The 27548-nt window shown below is 39.0% G+C and overlaps 1 protein-coding gene across 1 annotated transcript in view; it reads right to left on the bottom strand.

Moving 5' to 3' along the window:
• Positions 1-15565: 15565 nt before the first annotated feature.
• LOC136875503 (L-xylulose reductase) overlaps positions 15566-27548 on the bottom strand; it is a 66931-nt gene continuing 54948 nt past the window's right edge. The window contains exon 5 of the mRNA XM_067149052.2: positions 15566-15867. Coding sequence (XP_067005153.2) covers positions 15764-15867 — 104 coding nt within the window. The 3' untranslated portion in view covers positions 15566-15763. The remainder of the gene's footprint in view (positions 15868-27548) is intronic.

The following is a 27548-nucleotide window of genomic DNA, read 5'->3' as shown; positions in this document are numbered from 1 at the left end:
TTCGATTATCAACATAAGAGGCAGCAGTCGCATTCTCAAGCTAAGACACTTCCAGCATCGCTAGTCGAGAATCCATTCTTCACTTTTGCAACGGGATTGAGAAGAATGCTGGATCCAAACTACATAAGCTACAATAATAATAAGAACAATGTCAACAGGCCACTACCTAAATAGCTAAACAATCTTACACTCAAAACAATACCTCAACTCAGAGTGGTTAAAAAATGTCAATTCAACTTCATCACCTTTGAACAAGATCACCCATATTCTAGAAAACAATATTTTATGACTTCAACCAGTTCTTAAAAATCTCCAACCGGATTCCATTTAACGTGTCAAAAAAAACACAAACGTGTTCAAGTAGAACTTTTAATATATAAACTAGGATCACCGTTTTAGCCATAGACATTCGAACCAACATTGAAAATACGGACATAAGGGCCCTTACATACGAGCGTTTTTCTGTCGCCGTTGTTGGCCACAAAAAGTGGCTCATGTGTGGCCGGCTGTCGCCGCTTTGCCCTTCCCATACAATGCAATGGGAAGAATACCTCCCCTTTACACACGAGCGTTTTCTCGACCACATACGACCCACATGTCGCCAGCTGTAGCCGATCCCTGCAGCGCATTCCTTTACACACGGGCGACAAGTTCCCGCTGGCACTACTCGTGATGGAGTCGATGCAGATATGTTCATTGCCGAGATTCAAGCCGAACCCGCTATATAGAACTACGATAGTGATACATACAGCAACCGAGTTGAGAAGGTCAGAGCATGGGAGAAGATCTGCGAAGTCTTTGACAGTAACTTCCAGGACTTAAGGGCTGGTTTACACGAGTAGAGTAGTGAGGCGAGTAGAGTGGATAGTAGAGCTACTAGCATCATGTAAACGACTGGGATAGTAGCAAGTAGAGTAGAGTAGCTAGTACGCAGTAGAGTAGAGTGGGTTTCCACTGTGGTAAAGTAACTCTACCACTATCCTTCCCCCTCCACCGGAACCGAGCTCCGAGAGCTGGCGGAGAAGGCAGAGGACACTCGATTTTTCAGTTGGCGCGTCATTCGCCTATTCCATGTGTGTACTGACGGTATTCCGCTGAGTAAACTGAGCATTTTTGTGCGTTTATTTGGTGGCAAAATGAAGTGTACGGAAGAAGAAACATGCAAATTTGTAGAACTGACAGTGAAAAAAAGAATGTTTATGGAACATAAACAGCATTATTTACCGAAACTAAAATATGAGACGGGCGGCGGAAGAGGACTTGATTACGAAAATGGGTAAAGAGGGTTTTGGTTTTATGGAACTTAAACAGAATTTTTTTAAAATACGATGTACCTACGAAAATGGGTAAAGAGGGTTTTGGTTTTATGGAACTTAAACAGAATTTTTTTTAAATACGATGTACCTACAACCAAGAACTGACGAAAATTCGTAAATCCAAGAAGTCTGGAGGTGGTGCCGCCGACATCTACACTCCCTCTCTTAAGTGATTTAGTAAAGTATAATTTGCAAGGTAATACTGAAAGCCGTCCGCCTCTGTGGTGTGGTTAGTGTGCTTAGCTCCCACCCCCGGAGGCCCGGGTTCGATTCCCAACTCTGCCACGAAATTTGAAAAGTAGTACGAGGGCTGGAACGGGGTCCACTCAGTAGAGGTGGGTTCGATTCCCACCTCAGCCATCCTGGAAGTGGTTTTCTGTGGTTTCCCCGCTTCTCCTCCAGGCAAATGCCGAGATGGTACCTAACTTAAGGCCACGGCCTCTTCCTTGTCTATCCCTTCCAATCTTCACACCCCCTACCAGGGCCCCTGTTCAGCATAGCAGGTGACACCGCCTGGGCGAGGTACTGGTCATCCTCACCAGTTGTATCCCCCGATTGTATCCCTCACCGAGTCCGAGGGAAAAATCAACCCTGGAGGGTGAGCAGATTAATAAAGAAAGAAGAATATTAAAAGCCACAACGTAACATTATCGCTCAGTGATATTAAGGGGAGGTGCACCTTTGGAGGTCAAACAAATGCAGGTGTATCGTCCTATAATGGAGAACAGACCCCCCTCATTTCGATGGAAGAAGGATTTAAAAAAATACCTAAACCTATAATAGTTTCGAAGATGCAACAACAAATATAAACAAGTGTCAGCTGGATTGCCCCTTTAGATGACGGTTTTTCAAGTTTCAGTGTTACACAGCGTGTTCATCATGTGTCTCGACGTGTTTAAGTTAATCAACAAAGTTTAAGTTAGACAATGATGCAGGACTGTGTACTTTAATCATATTAACATACATAGGGATCTTCTACCTCGTATCACTTGACAATGCCATTAATTTTAAGCAATGTAACAGTAATGTCCACAACAAATAGAATAATTTGGATATTTTGTTTGGAATATCCAAAATAATTATTGTTTACAGTACAATGTCAGGTCTTGAAACTTAATCTCTACACCTGGGCCGTACAAGCAACGAACAAACGAATTATATAAATAGATCGGTAATTGGGGGTATTTATGGCAAAGAAGCTACTACAAATTAGGCCTACCCCAGCGTGATTTACAGTGTACTGATGGCTATTATCATTGGCCACGGACTTCAGAGTCACCTCAAGCTTAAATCTCGGTGTTATTGCATTTCTCGTCACTGTGTTGTGTCTTTGAATTTGCGGTGTTATAGCATCTAACAGTGTCTGAAAGTTATCAGGCTTCGATCTCGTACACTTTCTGTATTCTTCTTTATACTCTGTCGCAAGTTCTCTCAGAATTAATGTTGATGCCCCAAGTGTATCTCTCCTAAGCCAGCCTTTACCCATTCCCTTCTTCCCTCATTTGCTTCTTCTAATGCTTCACTAATCTCTTGCATTAATATGTTTGCAAATGTCTTGAAACTCTTCGTTACGATGTGCTTGCGTCTTGACATGGTGCTACTACTCTACTCTACTGTATGACTCTACTCCCGTATGAACGATACAAGTGTCAACTCTACCAGACAGTGGTAGAGTAGAGTAACGTGGCTACTCTACTCGCCTCGCTACTCTACCAATGTAAACCATCCCTAAGCACAGAGGAGAAAAATGAAATAGGTAAGATTTACATATATTTATTTACAAAATATTTAAATATTCCCACATGTGCTTAGCAGGCTTTAAGCTAGTAACAATATGATTGTTAACTTCTTACATACATGGCATATAAACTCAGTGCCACCTTAATTCCAATCATTCCTGATAACTGCATTGTGTCCAAATCCTTCTCCATTGCCCGTCAACTTGCCCTTCTGCAGAAACAAAGTAATTTGCAAATTCCTCCCGTGTAGTGTTCACAGATCTTCCACCAATAGTGAGGCCGTCTTTCAAGTCTAGGAATCCTTCACAAGTGAGGGTGTCGTCATAATTGTACCCATCACAAAGCCTAACGAAATTATGTAACACACAGCATGCCTTAACAATATCCTCAGCAAAACTAATTGATACATTTAATGGCCTATGAAACACTCTCCACTTATTGGCTAGAATCCCAAAAGTGCATTCTACGGTTCTCCTAGCGCTAGTTAAAGACCTCCTTCTTAGTGGATAGATTCTTCCTTGCATACGGACGTAACAAATTACTTGAAAGGGCAAATCCCTCGTCCCCGATGAAAACAAATGGTAAAGCTATTCCATTCTCTGTAAGTGGTTTGGAGTTGGGAACATCAAGTTCATTATTTTGCATTTTATGATGTAGTGAACTGTTGGAAAAAACTGTTGAGTCAGAGGACCTCCCATAGGGTCCTATGTCAACATAAACATAGTTTGAATCGGATACGGCTAAAATAGTTAGAAATGTTTATAATTGAAATACAATGAACGAACGTGTTTGTCGTCAAGACAATTAGGAAAATGGGCTCGTTTTTCAAAACCTGATGCAATTTTCAACCATGTTTCTTTGTTGGGAGTAGGAATTATCCTGTTCTGAAGTTCATTCTAGATGCCTTGGCAGGTTTCCTTCACAATTTGTGTAGTTGTTGTAACTCCACATCTGAAGGCAAAATGGATGTCCATAAAGGAGCAACCAGTCCCCAAGTACCTGGAATTACAGTAAATCAAAGATTTTGAATTATAAAGCTAATAATAATAATAATAACAATAGTAATAATGTATTTAATTATTATAGAAATTATTTATTTTACTTAAATTTCCTTACAGCCGTTTCAAACTCACATAAAATTGAGACATAATGTCGAACATTTTTATTCACGTGAAAAATAGTTATAATAAGCCCTACGAGCATTGTGACTTTAGTCTTATTTCATACGTAAATCTTTAAGGTCAGCAGTCAAGGTACTGTACATTCCTGGTAAAATTTTAGTGCATTTTACTTATTAGAAGAAACCTGCAGATCCCATTTGGTAGTGCATCAATAACTTTTGAGACATTTTTATGCTATCCAAGTTTTAATCTGAAAATCAAATATTAACCTTTTAATTTCACTAACATTTTGCAGATACACCAGTAAAGCAATCTGAAACTTGATCCTTATGTTAATAGTTGGGGCAATGAAAATTATTTATGCATATTTTCAAAACAATATCGTAAGATTCGTGTCCCCGTACAACATTTTGAATGATTTAAGACGTGAAACAGAGATAGAAGCAATTTTCTGATTAATTTACTAAGTTTCATCTTGTTTAAACCTTTTATAACTCCTATAACACAACTGACACCCTTCTTCAGACACTGGCAATTGATACACGGGAATTAAAGGTGTATTAATATTGTGAAAACCAAAAATCGATGTTTTTACTTTTTTCCCCCTTTAATTTAGTCCCAGTATTCTTTAAAGGGAGCCAAAAGCAGACCAAAAATTGAAGAGTTGTTAGGATAGACTTCACCGGGCGAGTTGGCCGTGCGCGTAGAGGCGCGCGGGTGTGAGCTTGCATCCGGGAGATAGTAGGTTCGAATCCCACTATTGGCAGCCCTGAAAATGGTTTTCCGTGGTTTCCCATTTTCACACCAGGCAAATGCTGGGGCTGTACCTTAATTAAGGCCACGGCCGCTTCCTTCTAACTCCTAGGCCTTTCCTATCCCATCTTCGCCATAAGACCTATCTGTGTCGGTGCGACGTAAAGCCCCTAGCAAAAAAAAAAAGGATAGACTTCAGAGTACATAGTGATAGTCATTTCTTCAGTAAAGGAGAGAAAAAAGTCCAGTAAAAGGTATTTGTATGGTGCTGACAAATACTGAGGGAGGGACCTTCATTTGAAATGTGTCAGCTAACTGAAATGGCCTTTTCTTAAATGTATTACTTCAGTGTTCAACAAGTTTGATCAGAGAGATCTGAAATATCTCACACATATTCAGTCTTATAGTATTCATCATTTGTAGTATTCACTTTGAGGATGGCTGGTAACTTTGTGAATTATGATGTGCCATATCATGGAAAACTTAACATTTGTGTAGGATTTATACATACACTAAAGAAATGCCCTTTTATCATAGAAGTACTAACCAGAGTTCAAAATAATATTACAGTTTATTAACCAAACATTTATAACCATAACGGAAAGGTTTTGAAATAAAAATGTAAAACTGTTACACCTGGGATATTTTGAAAATCAATTTTCTCTTCCTCTAAAATTGCCATACTTTTAAAACTAACCATTAAATCGGGTCCAAGTTTTGTAATATTCTGAAATATTATAACAGGACACTCCTAAAATTTCATATTAATCTGATGGTAATTACACAAAATAAAAAAACTAAGTAGGGTCCCGCCTTAATGCCAATCACGTCTTCCTCCTGTGAGAAATGTGGCAGATTGTAATATTTACAGGGAAATCAAACTAACATGTAGGAACCCATCAAGTATTGCACAAGTAATCACCACGTTCTTGGTTTTATTATTCTCAGCTACGGGCCTCCGAAGGAAATGGAAAAGCCTGAGAGACTCTTACAATCGAGAGGTTAAAAGCATGAAGAACGTGCAGATAGGACAAGCTGCATCCAAGAAGAAGAAATACTTGTATTTCAATCAACTCTCCTTTCTTGAACCGCTTCATCAACCGAAGACATGAAGACATTTCGCAAACAAAATGTAAGAAGCCAGGCAAAAGAAAAGCAGAGCCAGAAGATGAAGTAATACAAATACTTCAGGATAGGCTTGTTAAGAAACAACGAAAGTACAAGCACTCAAGACGAAAACACACTTTTCTGCTTGTCATCATTAAGTGATCTTAAATCAGACGCTAAGTGCAAAATATTGCAAGTATTAAAGACTGAGTTCTCCCGTGTGCACACAAAACTTCCCCATTGCAACGAACTTCAAGACTACCGTGGTTTATTTCTTCCCCCCACTCATTCACAAATACCTCAAGTCCCTGAAATACATGGCAACGTATGCCCGTCCTTCGACACGATTTGCACAGTCCCAGACTCATTTAGCGCACACTCAATCGAGCCACAATCGCCCAGTTGTTCACCATCAGACACTTCACCTTATCCCAGTCCTGTGATGAGCCAAGAGAGTCAGGAGTCGATAATTACGGACTTATTCTAGAGTGATAAGAAAATGAAAATGAAAGTTTATCGTAATTACTAAGTTTAGTGTAACATAATGTGTAAATAAAAGCTTACCTTAAAGTTATTGCGAGTCTTTCTTCTGACGATATAGCCTTCCTCATCACAGTATCTGTCCATGAAATAATTGGCCCTGTTTCCTGTAGTAGTTCATCGAAAGACGTTTTTGACATTCTGAAGAACTGGGAAAACTTATCCAGATAATTGGAGAGTTGGTGATATAAAGCATAAAACTGCCCCAACTGTTGCCGGACTTCGACTATTGGATGTAACCACATTGTCCGCGTTTTCCTTCTTTTTCTGCTTCTTCGCATGAGCGAAAGAAGTACAGAATCCATTATAAATGAGAATGACCGAAGTTCCACTTGCCGACTGTCCCAGCGGTGAAGCTGACCGGAGCACATTTTGTCGCTGGCTTGGCCATAATGAACTGCACAAGTGGTCGAGCCGGCCACGAAGATGCGTATTTTTGCAGTCGATAACGACGACAAAAAACGCTCTTGTGTTAAGGGCCTAACAATCAACTAGTTCTTAGAAAGTTTTTTAATCACACTTAGATGCTTTTTATTGTGCAAATCATTAAACTGTCAAATAGAACATACAATAAGACTTTTTAACTTTGTATAAAGTAGTATCTATATAATAAATATTATTGGAAAAGGTAAATCAGGATCCTGATCAATGACCAAAATGTACGAGATAAAGGCTGATGAAGCCCATATAATGGGCGAAACATGTCCTTTAAAATGATTATGACAAGATATAAATCTTAATGTAATAACTTTACAATGTATTGAATAGGTGGTTATCAATAAACATTCATGACAATTTTTGACTTGACATACCACTTGATCTAACAGCTTGTTGTCTTTCTCCCAAGTCTTCCCAGCCCAAACTTTGCAACATTTTTGTAATGCTACTTTTTTGACGGAAATCACCCAGAATAAATCGAGCTGCTTTTGTTTGGATATTTTCCAGTTCTTGAATCAAGTAATCCTGAGGGTCCCATACACTGGAACCATACTCTAGTTAGGGTCTTACCAGACTTGTATGCCCTTTCCTTTACATCCTTACTACAACCCCTAAACACCCTCACAACCTTGTGCAGAGGGATGTATCTTTTATTTACAATCTCTTTTATGTGATTACCCCAATGAAGATCTTTCCTTATATTAACACCTAGGTACTTAAGTGATTCCCATAAGGAACTTTCACCCCATCAACCCAGTAATTAACCCTCTCCAGGCCTATGATTCCAATTGGAATCATTAACTTTCATGTTTTCTTTAAATTTCCTAAGTAACTCTTTGATATTCTATTTGGAATCACTGTTCTCATTTCTTTATTTTTCCTAAAATTGTATGAATTTTTACACAGAAACTTTATTCATAACTATTAATTTGAAGCAGTTTTTGAAGAGTTTTCTTTTTCATGTGTAAAATAAATTTGGGCTGGATAGGGTTAAAACTGAAAGGACTTTTCTTATTCGTGAAACTCACAATGTGACTTTTAACCCAGTTTATCATCATACCATTGCCTGCTGTCCATCTCACAACATTATCAAGGTCATTTTGCCTCCTTCAATGTTGTCCATTGGGTTGGTTGTATACCTGCCATTTACTGCTGTATCCCTTCTAGATGGATAAACGGTTCTTCCTCTACTGCAGAAAACTTCCTACCAAGCGAGTGGCTGCGGGGTTTGGGTCACATAGCTGTCAGCTTGCATTCGACAGCTCTGAATATGATTTTCCTTGGTTTCCCATTTTCACACCAGGCAAATGCTGGGGCTGTACGTTAATTAAGGCCATGGCTGCTTTCCATTTGTAGTCCTTTCCTATCCCCTCACCGCCATACGACCTATCTGCGTTAGTGTGATATAAAGCGCATCGTAGAAAACTTGCTGAAATGTACGACTTCAAGCCTCATAAAACTACTTACCTTTGTAGGAAAGGTTAATGGAACTGGAGTATAGACTGGGATTAGAAATAAAAATAAAATACAATGGAACAATGCTGGATTAATGACATTTTACTATGCACTATTTAATTTATTTGTTTAAATTAATGTAATTAATATATGTTGCATACAATATTGGCAAAATACATGCAAGCTTGCTTTTGAATCTAATGTAGATACATTTGCTACCTGATTTGCAGAATTGTCTTTAGAAAGATAATGAAGTAAAACTTGCTCAAAGAGGAAACTTGTACACTACAGAAATTTTTCTTGGTCCTGGCGAAGTTTACGGCATTATTATGGTCTTACTTTTATGTAACATAGACCTCAACACGGAAACAGAAACAAATAATGAAATAATTCTTTAAAACCTACTTGTACAATGTGGAAAATATTAAGAACTGATGTAGTCTTACGTACAATATTTGTGCATTTCTGTTGCTGGTACAATGAACGTCATTGTTTGGACAAACTGACACACGTGTTTGGACATCCCTGCCATCAGTGCTCTGCCATTCTATTTCTTCACTGGGACACTTCAAGAATTTTTATGAGGGAAAGGCCAGTAGCTGAACAGGGAAGGTGACCATGACTCTAATGAGATTTTCAGAATAGATCATTAACAAAGGAAGCAGGTGTACTGCCAAACAGTTGGCTACTGTATTCGTAGTATTCATAAAAATGAAGACAAACTGAACATCATAGCTAAATCATATGCAATTTTGTTCTTAAACAAAATAGTTATAATAAATGAAGCTAAGGAAAAGGACAAACTCTCATTACGGCAAATAATGTTCCACTTCAATTGTGGAAAAGCACAAATTTATGACATGCTTAAAAATAATGAATGAGTGGATTCAAGGGAATGGTCATGAAAAGGAAGGTGAAGGTAAAGAAATCAACGAGGTAGTGTGGAAGTGGTTCACCTCTGGCCGGTTGAAAAACATGCTCATGTCCAGTCCAATGTTTCAAAGTGAAGCCCTTTCTGTAGCCACATCTCTTGGAAATTATGAGTTTGAAGCGTCTTTGGGATGGCTGTTCATTTTCAAGAAGAGGCACAATACTGTCTGGAATCAAGTTTGCAGGGAATCTATGGATGTGAATATAAGTGTTATGGATGATTGGAAATCAAAGTTGCTAGGTTTGATTTTGGAGTAAAAATGCATTTTCAATCTGTACGAAACAGGATAGTTCTTTTGGTTATTACTTGTCTGTCCATTCCTCTATATCAGATTGATATAGTGAGTGGTCTCATTTCCATAGACCATCCGGGAATTGTCCATACAGGTTGGTCTCAGTCATCAAATGGTGTGGCACATATTGACGGAATGTCTTAACATGAGGAAAATTGCGACCTGTTGGGTTCCACATCAACTCACCGATGTACAGAAATTTATAAATAATAGTACAGAAATGGCACCGGTATGCACTGGCTGGCATCAACCTGGACAGATACCCCATTTCTGCAGTGTATTGTGAGTTCCACATCAACTCACCGATGTACAGAAATGGCACCGGTATGCACTGGCTGGCATCAACCTGGACAACTGGGACACAGACAAAGAATACAACCACAGTTTCCCCTGCCTGTCGTAAGGGGTGACCAAGGGATGATTGAATGGGCATGGGCTTATGAGCCTGAATTTAAGCATCACCCAGGTTTGCCACGTCCACAGAAATTTTGACAGGAACCTGATTGTAGCATGCGACTATGAGGGTGGTATTCTTATGCATACTGTGCCTGAGGGACAAACAATCAACTGTGACTACTGTTGCCAATTTCTGGAACAAAATCTGTCCGGCTATGTGGTACAAACATCTACTATATTTACTGCGAGGCGATCGCCCTATTATGCTGCATGACAATGCATGTTGTCATGTCACAAAGATTGTCAAGCTCTTATTGCAACTGTGGCAATGGGAGGTCTTGGAATACCCTCTGTACTCACCAGGCACGAGTCCTTGTGACTTCAACCTGTTTCCGAAGTTGAAGGAACCCCTCCGAGCAACCGCTGACGTGTACTCCATGTATTAGGGCGCTCCCCTACAGCTTCCTGACATTTGGTAAAAGGTAGTAGACTTCGCAGGTGACTACATTGAAGGGATGTAATGCAATTGTACTAGTTAGTTAATTAAATACTGCTTTCTATCAATATTGCCACTACTTTATTTACACCCCTCGTATCTAAGGAAATACAGTGTTACTGTGTGGGAATATGGAGGGAGGATTGGAAAAACCTCTCATGATTGGGAAGGCAGTGAAACCGAGATGATGACGATGCTTGTTGTTTAAATGGGCCTAACATCAGGTCATCTGCCCGATAGCCTTCTGATGGTTTGGCAAAGCAATAACAGTGTGCTTGGATGACTGCTACTTTAATGGAAGAATGGCAGAATGGGTTAAACACAAACATGAAAAAGGAAAACTGATAGGTTTTCCTTTCCTCGATAATGCAACCTGCCACCCAAATATAACAGTGTCAACCGTGAAACTATTCAGGTTTCCACCTAATACAACAAGTGTCTTAATGCCAATGGATATGGGTGTCACTTTCACATTCAAATCATACTGTAGGCGCATTTTAATGCAGTCTTTGCTCGTGCAAATGGAAACAGTTGATAGCTCTTACATCGTGGTAAGATCTGTGTCAGTTCTAGTTGCAGTGAACAGGATTGGACTGGCTGTAAAGCAAATTAAGGCAGAAACTACGATGAAGTGTTTCATTAAAGCAGGAATTGGAGAGTGTAATAATACAGATGACCACCTGTGGGTGGGGGACACAGAGAAAGAATATACCCACAGTTTCCCCTGCCTGTCATAAGGGGTGACCAAGGGATGATTGAATTAGAAGCATGAGACTACTTGAAATTAGTACCGTCACACAGGGAACACAATGGGTCGCTTTTACTTGCGCGTAGTACCACTATGTTAGGTACAAATAGGTTTGTGATTAGTAGTGACAGTGTTTGCTACCAGCTGGGTTTTACAGTACCTATTATTGGTACCACTATATGAGCGACACCATGGTTCTGCCTTGCCTATGATTAGTGCCCACTATGTGAGGAACACCACGGGATGACACAAGTCCCTGTGGTTAATACACTTATGTGAGGAACACCATTGGTTTGCATTGCCTGTAAATGGTGCCGCAATGTGAGAAACACCATAGATCTGTGTTATATGTGCACATTATATTACCTGTGAGTAGTACCATAATGTGTGGAATACCACGAGTCTGTACTACTTTTGATTAGTACCGCAACATTACAAATACCATGGTTCTACTTTCCTAGTGATAAGTACGAGGGTAATCCCAAAAATAAGGTCTCCCATTTTTTTTTTTTTTTTTAATAAATACAGAACTCTGTTCGTGTGGCTGTTGGTCACAATATTGTGAAGAGTGTTTTCTGCGCTCGCATATAAACATGCGCACACCACACTGAGGCACTCAGTCTTGACTTGGCAGCCGTTGAGAATGGAGCTCCATTGGATGTTACCGCCAATCCATCGCCAATTGACGTTAGTGTATGGTAAGTCGTGCATGGATGTCAAAAATGTTCGAAAGTGGTGTAGAGAGTTTGCAGCCGGTTGGACTGAAATTCACGACAAACGAACAAAGGAGCGGGAGACCGTCAATTTCTGTTGAGACAGTCGTGAAGATTGAGCAAATAATGCGTGAAGATCAGGGATCACCCTGGATGATCTCTGCACTTTGGTTCCTGAGGTTTCCCGAAGTGCTGCCCATAGAATTTTAATGGAAACGTTGAAATACCGGAAGGTGTGCGCAAGATGGGTGCCACGCATACTGACTGAAAACCACATGTAGCAACGAGTTGATTCTTCCTGCGCATTTCTGCAACGCTTTGCAGCCGAACAGGTGCTTCCGGCTGGGTGACAAAACCTGGGCGTTCCACTTTACACCTGAGACCAAGCAACAATCACGCCAGTGGCAGCATCCCTCTTCACCAAAGCCACGGAAAAACACAGTCTGCCGGAAAAGTCATGACAACTGTGTTTTGGGATCGAAAAGGGGTATTGTTGGTCGACTTAATGCTCGCTGGGACCACAATTAATGCTGACAGGTACTGTGAGACCCTGAAAAAACTCAAACGGGCAATTCAGAACCGGAGAAGAAGAATGTTGAGCAAGGGCATAAACATTCTCCATGACAACGCTCGCTCGCACATCGCCCGGCAAACCGTTGTTCTGCTGCAACAGTTTCAATGGAACATCATCACCCCCACCCACCATACAGTCCTGACTTGGCACCCAGTGACTATCACTTGTTCCCTAAGTTGAAAGAACATTTGGCTGGAAAGTGATTCAGCACCGACAACGAGGTGAAGGATGAGGTTCACAACTTCCTGAACAGCATGGCGGTGAGCTGGTATGACATGGACATACAAAAACTGTCACAGCGTCTACAAAAATGCATCAACCAAAATGGTGATTATGTAGAAAAATAGCTAAATGTTCAAGCTGTAAAATGATGTAAATCATTGTAGAAATAAATAGGTCTATGTATTTATAAAAAGTAGGAGACCTTAATTTTGGGATTACCTTCGTACCATTATGAGGGGCCGATGACCTGGATTTTGGACCCCTTTAGACTACAAGCATCATCGATTCAGTATTGTGCTTTAGAAGCAGTCGCTTGTTTAACGCTAATTTCTGGGAATGCGGGGCATTGCGGGTCGGATCCACTGATTGTTTTAACTTCATATCCATCCATTCATTCTTTGTCCTCGTGTTTTGAATTCTGATCAGTGGAGGATTTTGTACTTTTAAATTGTCAATACATTTTGTCTCATTTAGTACCATTAGGGGCTGATGACCTAGATGTTAGGCCCCTTTAAACAAGCATCATCATCAATACAGACGATGAAACGAATGAAGCATTTGAAAAAGTTGATCGGCAATATCCGACTTGGTGTCATTCGTGGTGGTGAACAACTAACAATACATCACAATTTCGAATGAGCTACAACCCTGCTAGCAGTGAGAAAGAGGGGGAGACTAAAGAAGAAGGAGATAAGCAAGAAGATGAAGATCAAAAGAAGATTCAAACCCATGAAGAACAGGTCCTACAGTGCATTTGTGCCGTAAAGCAATATGCCATTACATCTAACTGTTCCAGAGAAAACATGTTCTTTGTTTGATCTGTGAAAGAAAGCTTAGTGTTGTGAAGTATTGTACAGAATGCTGTGATAGTGTCAAAGTGATATAGTGTGTATCATACTGAATGTAATAAGAAGCCCACCTGAAGGCCTTGATCGTTAAGATGTCTAGTCTATAAGTGGCCATGGTTTGCTGGTTCAAGTCCTGGTGGCAAAAAAAAAAATTCACCGTCAGAATATCGGCTGGCAGGATAGGAGAGGTGGTGGTATATAATTTTTAATCACTAGATTGCGTGCCAAAAGTCTGGATTCAATTTCAAACCTTTCTGTGGGGTTCAAATGTAGTGAGAGCTTATGAGACTGTTGATGGTGATTCATCTGGAGACATAACCTTGAGCAGACCCCTTGATAATGTTCGACAGGAATAGGGTATATGCCGGCACTGGATTTCATCCTCTCCCTATCAAATATCACATCATTCATTTCATCTCATTAACTCCTCTGATGAGGTACAACATCAGTAAGGGCATCCAGTTGTAAAAACTCGCTTGTAGTCAATACGGACCATAATAATAATAATAACAACCGTATGGCCTCAGCTACCGTGTGCAGACATTTCAATTTGACGCCAGCTGGCTGTCTGCTTGTCAATTTCGACGATCCGTTTTACTCTAGGCCCACTAGATGGCAGACCGAGTAAACCGAAACTCTCTTGGGCATCTATGGCTGAGATTTAATTAATTTTGTCGGGTAAACACCAAGTGTGTCACCAGAGATCTTTTACATGCCAACATCATACGACATGGAGTATCGAATGGACTTTTTTCCGCCCTTCAAAAATCCGACTACCTCTGCCGGGTTTGAACCCCCTGTCTTGGGATCCGGAGGCCGACACTCTACCGCTGATCCACAGAGGCAGCTAATACGGACCATTATAAAATCAAACCACAATGGTTACGTTAATAAACTCGCTACGATGATTCACCTCACTTAGACAAGTTTGCACATTACACAACATAGTATTTTTTTTGCCTTAAAACACCAATCACCATGTCCCATTTCTCTAATTCGGAAAGAAATTTTGGTCCCTTGTGATTTTGCTTTGAGCAAGTTTTACTATACTTGAATAATATGCCATGAGGTATAAATCAAGTTTCCAGAAGTATAAGGTAGTAGGATGTGTAAAATTTACAACAGCACTAGCATACTTCATCAACAGAAATTATTTTGGAAAGTAAACCACATTTCTGTAACAAATAGAATTCTACTAACCAAAGCAGGGGTTCTCAACCTGAGGTCCGTGGATGATTGTCAGCGGTTTAGTGAAAGTCAAATAAAAATTTAACATTCACTTGGTGATAAAAGCAACAGGAAACTATCTCATTCCTCGTTTCCCTAGTACGCCTCTTCAGTGATGCCTAGGCCATCTATGACAGCTGATGGCAGAGCTGTTGAGGATCCAACCAGCCTTAGGGCTGAGAAGTGAATATACATACATTCACTTAAATTTTAATATTAACATCAGACAAGGGACAACTGAGAAATTTTTTATAAACAGAAATAATTATAAAGTGTCGCAGTTAAATTACAGTTGCCATTATATACCTTTGTGAGGTGAGGTTTTCGACTCTTCTTTCTATCAAAGCAAAAATTCAAAACTGATTGGATGTCAAAGATGACATGCAGGTGGCCTTATCAAAAACCATTCCACAGTTTTATCTTCTTATTCATGCCGAACAACGAAATTCTCATTATTAACTAGTAGAGATTTCTTTTTCAATTTGCACTTGATGATTGTATTTCATTTTTGTATGGTATCATCACTAATTTTCAGTTAAAATTGTTTACTTCATTCATACTTTGTGTATGTTATATGCTGTATAAGGCAATCAGTTTTCAATAAAATAAAGTATACTCATTGCCAGCAAATCTGTGTTTATGTGCTCATGTTCATTTATGTAGGGAGGTGGGGTCTATAAGGTTCAGCAGGTTTTCAAAAGTGGTCTGTGACATAAAAAAGGTTAACAACCTCTGAACTAAAGTATAATACTTTGTAAAGAAGTGGAGCACGTACTCATTCAACAGAGTATTTCAAACAAAAGCAGCATTTACACAACAAATATCACATAATAGTAGGTAGGCTAATTTAGCCAGCTAGAAACCCTCCATCAACTGGTAAAGTAACACCAGTTATCATAGAAGCCCTGCTGCTTAACAAAAACAAGATGGCATTCACCACTTCCTCAACATCTGGAACACAAAAAGTAATAAAAACTTAAAACTAAGTAATAATAACCTAAAAAGCACTCGGGCAATATGAGGCATTCCAGAAGAGAAAGGCGAACCTGCCAAACGTAGGTTTAGAGATATTGATGTTCAAAGTTTGCATGCCCTTAAATGATATAAGGGCGAAGGCACCACGGACATCTCTTTAAAATAATCATACACTGTAAACTGAGATGTGGACAGATTTATTTAATTATTGATTATACACTACATTATTGAGGTGTCATTAGGGTGGTAATTTCAATACCATACATCAGAGCTAATAAAGGCATAGAATGAATTAATAGGAAATAATAACCAGGTATGCTAGGCTGATTGTCATTTTCACTGTTACTCTTGATCATACCTCTATAAATGATGTAACACAGCTCACTATGGTTACACTCGTATGTTTGGTTTACAAGGCTGGCTGCGCAATCAACTGTTGAGTTTGGAGAGGATCCAGTGGCACACTCGCCCTTCTCTCACGGAGAGATATGAGCATTATGAATCTGTCACATCCTGTATCTGTAGCTTTCGAAACAACAGCTATTTTCGATGTAGTAAGAGCGAGCACATCAGCTTTTGTCAAGTTAGTGTTACAGGGGATGAACTCAACTAACTGGAGATGCAATTTTAAAAAAATATCGATCACTGACGGGTTCACCCTTCTCTTCCAGAATGCCTCATATCTCATATTTTATTTGCCTCACTTCAAAATCTTAACACTTTATTCGAAATATCACTATGAAATGTTGCACAAAATGTCTACAGAATGGCCATTCAGAATCAAATATAGTTTTGTTCTGAATGATTAAAATATTTCTATGTGCTCATGGTATTAAATGTGATCTTCAAAGGACAGCTAAATATATTAAAAATATTTGAAGGCACTTTAAGCTATTCTTACATGATTTGGCATAAAAGTTTAATGATATATTACCTTTACCAATGATCTCTTTTATATGTATATCAATCTCTTTGTCTTGTTTCTTGATCCGGGATCAGCATGATTTTTTTGCTAGTTGTTTATCATTGCACAAACACATTGAAGGTTTTCAGCGATGCAAGGATGGGAAAGGGATAGAATTGGGAAGGAGCGGCCGTGGCCGTTAATCAAGGTACAGCCCCAGCATTTCCCTGGTGTGAAAATAGGAAACCACAAAAAAACATCTTCAGGGCTGCCAACAGTTGGATTCAAACCCACCATCTTCTGAATGCAACTTTCAGCTACATGATTAACCACACGGCCAATTCGCTTGCTGATCAGGGATGAGGTGAGATAAATTTACTTGGCATGTTTTTATGGCGGAATCCCTTCTTGACACCAACCTCAATTCAGGAGCTACTGAAAATGAAATGAATTATGGTGAATGAAAAGTAGATGGAAGGAATTGGTTGTAGCCTATGAATAGGAACTGCCCCAGACTTTGCCTGGAAGCGAAAATGGGAAACCACAGAAAAACCATTCTCGGGAGAGCTGACGGTGGAGTTCGAACCCATGGGTCTCCCAAATGCAGAGCTTGGCGCTATAGTTGTAGCATGTTAACACATGCAGCCATTCTGCTCTCTTTTGTACCAGTTGTAATTAATAGTCATTACTAATTACTAATTTAAAAAAAAATCATGCTGACCCCGGATCAAGAAACAAGACAAAGAGATTGATATACATATAAAAGAGATCATTGGTAAAGGTAAAATGTCATTCAACATTTATGCCAAATCATGTAAGAATAGCTTAATTACTAATCAGGCTTTCTCAAACTATTTTTTCAAGTTTAAAAAATAATTATATATCTCTACTGAACTGAGAATAAAATAGGAACAAAATAATAGGCCCACTTGTTCAATACAAAACAATGCTATAATATTAATTTAATTACAACATTTAATTATTAAATGGAACCGGTTTCAACGCTTATTCCGCGTCATCTTCAGCCAAAAAACTTTGATAACAGACATTGACATACCGGTATTTAAAATAAACATACAAAACAATGCACAGTACACATGAATATATAATAATTTTGTGAATGATTGAATGGGTTGAGATTGAAATGATTAAGCGTGATCTGAGATCACTTCTTACAACACTAGTTTAAAATTAATAAAAATATAACACCATTCCTTAAATCACTGCTTAATCTTAATAGTAACTTGATGTTCTGGGTTCAAATTTGTGTCACCAAATTCAATGTACAAAAAGAGTTTGTGTCGATGTTCAAAGAATAAGTACGTGTGTTCTATGGACGAGACATACGAAAACGAAACACAAGACCAAAATGGCCGTATTAAGTGGTTAGATGGCTTGAGATTTAAAATAAGTATGGCCTAATATAATACTGAGTGAAAATAATCTTAAGGAAATTTCAGCAAGTCTTGAATTGCCAAGTAAAAGTTATAAAAATTATAAGGAACTTGAGTTCAAATTCAAAATTTGGTTTCAAAATACTGAGTATGTACCAGTTTAAAAATATATTATGTTCCTTCTTAAAACATGATGTAGGCCTAAGACTTTTAAGCCTAAAAGGAACTTAAAGATTCCAAGTTCTACTTTGCGTTGTATGTATGTGTATGTTGGGTATTCAGCCCAAAGGCTGGTTGGATCATCAACAGGTTCACCATTACCTGTCATAGATGGCCTAGGTGTCACTGAAGAGGCGTACTAGGGAAATGAGGAGTGAGGTAGTTTCCCGTTGCTTTCCTCACTGAGCCAGAAGTTGCTATTGCACATCAGCCTGCCAAGCCCATTGAAACGCGTGCACCAACCGACCCTATGAGCAACATTTTCACGCCATTAATAGCAGGGACTGGCTGTACAAGAAATGGCATTACTAGCGTCACTCGTATCTCAGCCACTTTCATATTGTCAAAGCCAAGTATAAGACTGAGACAGGTCAATGAAAGTAACAATTTTATTCTAGCCCATACCAGAAGACATGGTGCACTGTAAACACTACATCTTGCCTAACAATTTTAAAGTGTGAGATGACTTATGTCAATTTTTGAAGGTAAGAAACATGTCTTCTCTAATTGAAAACTCCAGTTGACAAAACTGAAGTTGGCCTGGATGAAACATTCTATGAGTTTTAATTTTTACTGTAACATGTAAAAGTTACAAGTAACTATTCTCATCGAAAAGGACACCATTTTTGCTCCAGGGTAGTAGGAGATAATCTTAGTTCAATATGGGACCTGAAGCAAAAAAAAAAAAAAAAAAAAAAAAAAAAAGGGAAATTAGAAAAGTGGAATAAAGAAGGAATCCTGGTTCAGAAGTTTAAGTGAATATGAGACTCACCTCTGGCAGCATGTGTAGACGTATGTTAGAGAAGACACTGAGACCAGTATATACTGTGTGTTGTGGTAGAAAGGGGAGTTGAAGGAGGAGAATCAGGGGAGGTGATATGACGGAGTAGGAGTAGGGACGGAGGGGGGAGGGGAATTCTGTAGGGTAATGCGGTGAGTGAGCATGGCGTGAAAATGTATTGTGTATGTTTTGAAAAACTAATTTCCTATTGGAGATTTTTCTAATCCTTAAAAATGCAATCAGAAAATCAAATAATATTTTTGGTTTTTCAGAAATACGTAGGTGGTTTGAAAAGTTCTCGGAATGTACTAGAATTAAGTATCTTACCTCAGTGGAACTGCTTTTATTTTTCAACATAGTCTCCCTGTAGACTAATGCATTTGGTCCAGCGATGTTCCAATGCCTTGATCCCATCTCGAAAATGAGATTCCTCCAGGCCTGCAAAATACCTCTCCAATTCGGCTGTCAGTTCTTCCCTTGTAGAAAATCTCTGTCCACCGAGGAAAATTTTCAACTTGGGGACTAGATGAAAGTCTGATGGTGCCAAATCAGGTGAATAAGGTGGATGTGGCAACAATTCGTACCCCAGTTCATGAAGTTTTGCCATGGCAATAACACGTGTGCGGCGGAGCATTGTCCTGATGAAAGATGATCTTTTTCCTTACCAAACCAGGCCTTGTTTCGCGTATCTTTTCCTGTAGTTGGTCTAGGAGGTTTGCATAGTATTGTCCCGTAATTGTTTGGCCAGGAGGAAGATAATCTATCAGCAGAATGCCATTTGCATCCCAGAAAACTGAGGCCATGACCTTTCCGGCCGAACGCACTGCCTTTGCTTTCTTTGGTGGTGGTGAATCAGCATGTTTCCACTGCTTTGACTGCTGTTTTGTCTCTGGGGTATAGTAGTGGACCCAAGTTTCATCTGTAGTCACAAACCGGCGCAAAAAATCTTGTTGGTTGCACTGAAAACGGGCCAGACTTTGTTCGGACATTTCCAATCTGGTGTGTTTATTGTCCAATGTCAAGAGCCGCGGCACCCATCTTGCAGATAATTTTTTCATACCCAATTCTTCAGTTAAAATATAATATACCCGTTCAGAAGACTTCCCTACAGCTTCAGCAATCTCCCGCACTTTCAGTCGACGATCCTCCATGACCATTTGATGCACTTTTGCAATAAATTCTGGGGTCGTAACACTTTTTGGCCGTCTACTACGCGGATCATCATCCAAGCTCTCCCGACCAAATTTAAACTCACTGGTCCACTTGGCAAAAGTTGAAAATGAAGGAGCAGAGTCCCCCAGTGTGTTCTGAAAGTCAGCATGAATTTCCTTTGCTTTCATGCCTTTCTTTACAAAGTATTTAATCACTGCTCGAATCTCAGTATTTTCCATTGTCACAAATCACTATGCGGGAACAACAACAAAGAGTCGTCACTACCACACTCCTGCAGCTAGAGGACTGACGCGCCACGTGTTCACTCACAAAGGATGTGTGATTATTGCACGGGAACCTCGCTCTAGCACTGACATCTAGTGGTGATTCTGAGAACTTTTCAAACCGTCCTCGTAACATTGAGGTTTAAACCTGAATTGAAATATTGGTCAAGGTGAATGTAACAACTCTCAGTGATATCTAGCAAAGGACCTTTGTTAAGAACTTGTAGTACTGTAAGATCTTGTTCAATATCAGTAAAATTATGTTGAAAATCTTTCATGTGCTGGCCTATTGCTGAGAAATTATATCTGACGGCTTTGACGTGTTCTGCATATCTAATCCTGAAATTTCGTCCTGTTTGTCCCAGATACGAACTGCTGCAATCTTGACAGCAGAATCTGTATACTCCAGAATTGTGAAAAACATTACTCTTGTTTACTGAGGTAGAGTTATGAAGAATGTCGATGCTTGTATTACTAGTTCTGTAGGATATCTTCACATTGTTTTTTGAAAACGTTAGTGATATTGTAAATTTCATTAGTGAAAGTGAAAAACAGTCAGTTTTGGATTTACTTCTCAATAGGGTAGGTTAGGGTGATGCCTGAACTTGTTGATTATTCTCTCGATAAAGGCTTCCTTGAATCCATTGCTTTTAGCTATAGAATGAATTATATTGAGTTCCTTGTTTAAGTTCTTTTTTGACATGGGTATTCTAAATGCACGGTCTACCAGGCTGTTATAAGTAGTAGTTTTGTGAGCTTGAGGATGAGAAGAGTCATACTTTATGGTATTGGCCGTGTGAGTTAGTTTTCTGTAGATGTTATATGTGAAAGAGGAAAGCGATCTAGTGATTGTTAAATCCAAAAAATGTATAGATTATTAGTCTCTGATTCTAAAGTGAATTTGATATCTTGGTCTAAACTGTTAAGATTGTCAAAGGTAGACTGTACATTTGTGGAATGTTCATCAAGGATTACAAATGTATCGTCCACATACCTGGCCCAGAGATGAATATTATTAAACTTTAAATTGTTATCTATAGCCATGTTTTCCATGAAATCAAGATAAATATCAGCCAGAATCCCCGAGGCCGGTGACCCCATTGCTAGACCATTCTGCTTGTAAATATTATCGAAAGTGAAGTAATTATTATTGATTTGCAAGCTTAGAATGTTCATGAAGTTGAGAACTTCTAACTTGCTGAGCTGATTATTGGCAAGTAAATTCTTCTAGTATTTATGCTAGGGTACATGTTAACTTGTATACTCGAGGAAATAACCAGCCAGGTGGGGAGAGCGACTTCAGTCGTACGCTGCTGTTTTATTTTTTTTCCTCGACTCTCAGCCTAGCCAGAGTTATGAAATTCAGTCCTCGTTATCTGCATGCCCCTGTCATCAAGTCTTATTTTTAGTAAGTACTTCCGCTTAACAGAAACAGAGCAGAGAGAGCTGTATATCATTCAACATAATTCGCTTCCGTGCAAAAGCGTTCTATGTGTTCGCCTTGCGCGGGAACTAGGCTAATCAGCTGCGTTCTAGCTATGTGCTTACTTGAATGCTTTAGTGTTTTATGAGAATGGGAACTGTATAGTATATCAGTGTGAAAAGGAGTGCTGTAGTTATGGGGAGGAGTGAATTTGAACTTACAGATGCGTTGCACTTCTATTGTTTCATGAGAGTACTTTTCAGTCATAATTATATCTTCTAAATGACTTTGAGGTGAAGAATTACATGATGACAGCTTGCATTCACTTGTACATGAAATGTTGGAGTTTAGCGACGAGGGCGATGACTTTAGTGACTTCCATTCAGATAGTGAAGATAATTCGTTCTCTGGAGAAGGAGGCACAAGTGGTACAGGACAGCATTCTGATGCTATTACAGCGAATGGTCGTGGGTTCGAAAGTGACACCTCGGGTGATGACAGTGACAATGGAGAGATGCAGGCGGATTCAAACTGCAGTGATATGTCGGGGCCTATTACATGGGTAGAAGATGGACAGAAAAGGAGTATATTTCCATCAAAGTTAATTCCTGGAGTAAAAGGACAGTTCTTGGATGTAAAGACTCCAGAGAATATTTACGAACTGTTTGTGGACGATACTATCTGTCAGTATATTGCTGAGAAAACTAATATTTATGCTCAACAGAAAATTTGTGGGAAAACACTGGTGCACAGAATGAAACGGAGGAGTAGGAAAAAAGACTGGATTCCTACAAATAAGGATGAAATAAGACTTTTATTCGGACTTTTGCTTCTTCAAGGGATTATCACAAACCTACAATGGGGCATTATTTTTCTCGTAACAAGTTACTTACCACGCCCATATTTTACGAGATCATGCCGGAAAAGAGGTTTTTCCTTCTCTTGAAATGTCTCCATTTTTCTGACAATGAGGCATACGATGGGCAGATGTCTCCTAAACTATACAAGGTAAAGCCAGTCTTCGATCACTTTGTGAAAATGTTTCAACAAGCTTACATCCCGGATGACCAGCTATCCATAGACGAAAGCCTTCTTCTATGGAAAGGTCGCCTTGGTTGGAAGGTATACATTCCAAAGAAAAGGTCCCGGTTCGGAATGGAATATTACAAAATTTGCGAAGCGAAAACGGGTTATGTGTGGAATATGTTGTGGTACACTGGAAAATCACCCTGGAAAAATACTATGAACACAACCGAGATTTGTGGTTAGCCTCTCTGGATATCAAGAAAGCATTTGATGCAGTGAATAGAGAGAAGGTATGGGAAACACTGAAGAAAATTGGAATACAGGATGACATGATGCACCGGATCAAGAATTTGTATGAAGATACCCGAAGTAAAGTCAAAACACCTGTAGGAATGACTGAAACCTTTGATATAAAATCTGGGTTAAGACAGGGTGGTGTTCTGTCTCCTCTTCTTTTCATTACTGTGATGAACGAGATTCAGAGAAAAGTTCACCAAACCATTGGAGGTAAGAAAATGAAAGTTATATTGTTCGCGGATGATATATGCTTGTGGGGAGACTCTAAAGAAGATCTTCAAGGACAAATAAACTCTTGGGCAGAATCTGCTAAAGAATATGGACTCATCTTCAGCCAAGAGAAAAGTGAGGTTATGGTCATGAAGAGATACGGGCAACCAATGGGACACATTGAAATGGAGGGGAAACAGCTACAGATGAACCATCAATTCAAATATCTTGGAAGTGTTATCTCTGATACTGGTTCTATAGATAAGGAAATTTCCCACAGAATTCAGGCAGGTAGCAACTTTTACAAAATAGTTAAAGACATAATATGGAACAAGACAATACCAACAAAATGTAAAAGAGTCATATATGAAACTTATTACGTACCAAGCCTGACCTATGGTTGCGAAACATGGACCATGAGAAACAAAGATGTTAGTAGAATCCAGGCAGCAGAAATGAAATTTGTCCGTGGCATGATCGGTAAAACACGGGGGTCAGAGTCCGTAATAAGGAAATCCGCAAGCAGGCTCAAGTTGTAAGACTGCAGGACAAAATAACAGTGCAGCGACTGAGATGGTATGGACATATGCGACGCATGGGTGATAACAGATTACCAAAAAAAAATGTACGATCTAAAACTTGAAGACAAAAGACCAAGAGGGCGACCAAGACTCAGGTACAAGGACATGGTGAAGATTGACATTCAACATAGAGGACATACTTTGGAAAGCATTGAAGAAGGAGAGAAGTTCAGGGACCGCAACTGGTGGAGAAGCCTCGTTTGCCGACCCATCGCTTAAGATGGAACGACGTGGGATATGTATGTACTCTGGAAAATCAACAGAACTCAACAGTGAAGTCCATGGCATTGATCTATCACAGTCTTCCAAGCCGACGAGAATTGTGTGTACTCTGGCAGATAATCTACTGAAACAAGGATACCTGATAGGAATGGACAACTATTATAGCAGCCCTGAATTATATGACCTCCTAAATGACCTCGATACTAACACAGTGGGTACAGTAAGAACCAACCGGAAAAATCTCCCTAAGGAACTTATGAGTAAAAAGCTGAAGAAAGTAGAGGTAACAGCTGCTTATCAAAAGAAACTCATGGTTCTAAAATGGAAGGACAAGAGAGATGTTTGCATGCTCAGTAGTATCCACAATGCTGAAATGCGAACTGTCCCTATCAGAGGAAAGGACGAAACCAAAGAGAAACCTGTAGATTGCATTGACTACAATGATTCTATGGGGGGGAGTTGATCTTTCCGATCAGTACGTCATTACGTACTCCACAGCAAGGAAGCGAATGAAGAAATATTACCAGAAAATTTTCCGGCATCTTCTGGACCTCGTGTTATTCAATTCGTTCATCATTTTCTGACAACATGGAGGAAAATTCAATCACCTGCAGTTCGGAATTCACCTCATCGATAAAATCCTCGAAAAGTGCACAGGTTCAACCCCCGCTGAAGCAATACCTGTCCTTTCAGTTAGACCACTTCCCACTGCTCCCACAGAAAGATTCAGCAGTAGGCATTTTCCTGATGTGAATCCACCATCGGGAAAAAGGCACCATGGTGCGAAGAGGTGCGTGGTGTGTCTGGCGAAAAGAGAGAGACGTGAAACAATCTACACGTGCAGCAACTGCAGTGTTGCTCTCTGTGCAGCTCCGTGCTTATCGCATGCAAGATGTGTCAAAACAGTGCGTGAGATGTAAACTGTGTGAATAGTGTCAGTAATATAATTAGTGAAATCAGTCCTGATGTGTAAATTCATTGCGATAAAGAAGTAATTATTATGATAAGATGATTAGAACCAGGCTACCATTGTAAGTACTTACTCTCAACTTATTACTGCGATTGCAAACCCTGCATGAAATGTATTTTTCTCAGCTGCAGTATTTATTTCAGAAATTGTAGATTAGTTAATGATAAAGTGTATTAGCAGTGTATACGTTAATTTTCCTGAAATTAATATGAAAATATAGATATTCCAAAAAGAAATTTATATTTGTAATATACAGAAGTTAGTACGAGACTTAGGTCGTTTTCGCTCCAAAACTAAAACACCCACAAATATTAACAAATAGGTGAAAAATCATTTTCTATATCAGAATTAGGATATACGTAGCATTTTATTATCAAATATTTCAAAATTTGAAAGGTTTCTTGAATTTATTTGATTATTTTTCAAGTTACCAAAATTCATCCCCACCAGAACGGAGTTACCATATCGCGCGCCCCCCAGTTAATGGGTTACCTATGTTGAAGGAATGTTTAGTGTGAAAAGGTTGAAGATCAAAATTGTCTAATGTTTTAATTAGTTCTGTCGTGTTCTTAATGGATTTATTTGAAGAGAATTTGTAATGTTTAATAAGAAATGTCTGAATGAACTGTGCTAAGTTATAAAGAGGACTAGGTCTATAATTAATAATAGGTCGAATGGGGACAATGGCCTTTTGGATTTTGGGGAGTGATCTAGCCGTCGGCAAGCTCGGATTCATAATTATTAGTTTCTGTTTTTCTTGTTCAGTGAAGAGAAAGGAAGTATTTTTTAATATTTGTTTTAACTGGCGTTGAATTGACTGTGTGGGGTCTTTCTTAGGGCCGGTATTATAATAGAGGTTTAAACTGTTGGTTCAGTTTAAACTTTGGTTTATCTGTTAGTCCTGTATTATAAAACTTAATCTTAACTAGAGATTAATTTTACTGCCACTCATCTACCGTTTAAACTGAAGTTTAAGAATACATAACCTTACAACATCGCAGAACGAATGGATCTCGAAGATATTTTTGAGGTGTTTGAAGAAATACTAGGCGATGATGAAGAAGTGGTTCAAATAATTGAACAACCACAGGCACCACGACTTTTTCGAGCAAGGGCACGTCACTTTCATATATGGAATGAAAAATAGTTTTTAAATAGGTTTAGGCTTACAAAACAGACTGCCATAACCCTATTTCAGCAAATTGGTGCTAGAATAAAACATGCAACAAAAAGGTAAGAATGTAAAAATGACTCTTTTGAACTGTTTGAATGTCAAAAGTGTAAATTTTAGAAAATAAAGTAACTTCCTTCTATTTCAGAAATCATGCTGTATACCCCCTCAGTCATCTACTAATAGCATTGCGGTTTTATGCCTCCCGTGGTATGTTTATTAAAATGGGAGATTTCGGAGGAATTCATAAGGCCACTGTTTCACGGACTATATAAATATTTCTGTACTTATTGCACAAGCAATTCTATTTCCTTACAAGTAAAATTAGGACAACGTTTATTGCTTTTATCCGCCATTTTACCTACAAAAAATAAACAAAACATTATCGATAGTCATCTTTTCTTCCAAGTCACTGTAAAACATTATCGACAGTCATCTTTTCTCGCAAGTCACTGCTACCAAGATCGTATATTTCCTTCTTCACCTCAGTTTAACTTAGGCCGACCATTGTAAGACTCAACATCGGTTTAAACTCAAGTTACAGTTTAACTCAATCTTCAGTTTAAACCCTCATTATAATTCCGGCCCTTAGTGATTGAAAACTAGTCATTGTTAAAAAAGTTTTTGGTTTTCTAAATGTAATCTGTTCTGTCCATGACCACTGTTGTATTGCCTTTGTCGGCTTTCGTGATGATGAAATGATTATGTTACTTTCTTTTTGAGATTCTGAATCTTCTTCCTTTCCATGAATGATTATTTTTGTTGGTATTGGGGGCTGTTGTACAGTTTTTAGACAGGAAGGGTTTTATTAAGTTGCCTTTCACGTCAACTCTAAGTTCCTCTTGAAGGTCGTGAGGTATTTTATTGATGGCCATTTCTGACTCTATAAAGAGTTTTGCAGCTGTATTGGCAGGGTTTAAGCACGGCCAATTATGCTTTGGGCCCTTAGAAAGCATAGTTTTGTCATCTTCATCCAAGACTGTATTGGAGAGATTGATTAATGGAGGATGGAAATGAGCTAAA

The sequence above is a fragment of the Anabrus simplex genome, chromosome 6 (assembly GCF_040414725.1).
Source record: "Anabrus simplex isolate iqAnaSimp1 chromosome 6, ASM4041472v1, whole genome shotgun sequence".
NCBI classification, from domain to species: domain Eukaryota; kingdom Metazoa; phylum Arthropoda; class Insecta; order Orthoptera; family Tettigoniidae; genus Anabrus; species Anabrus simplex.
This window is presented reverse-complemented; position numbering and strand designations above follow the sequence as displayed.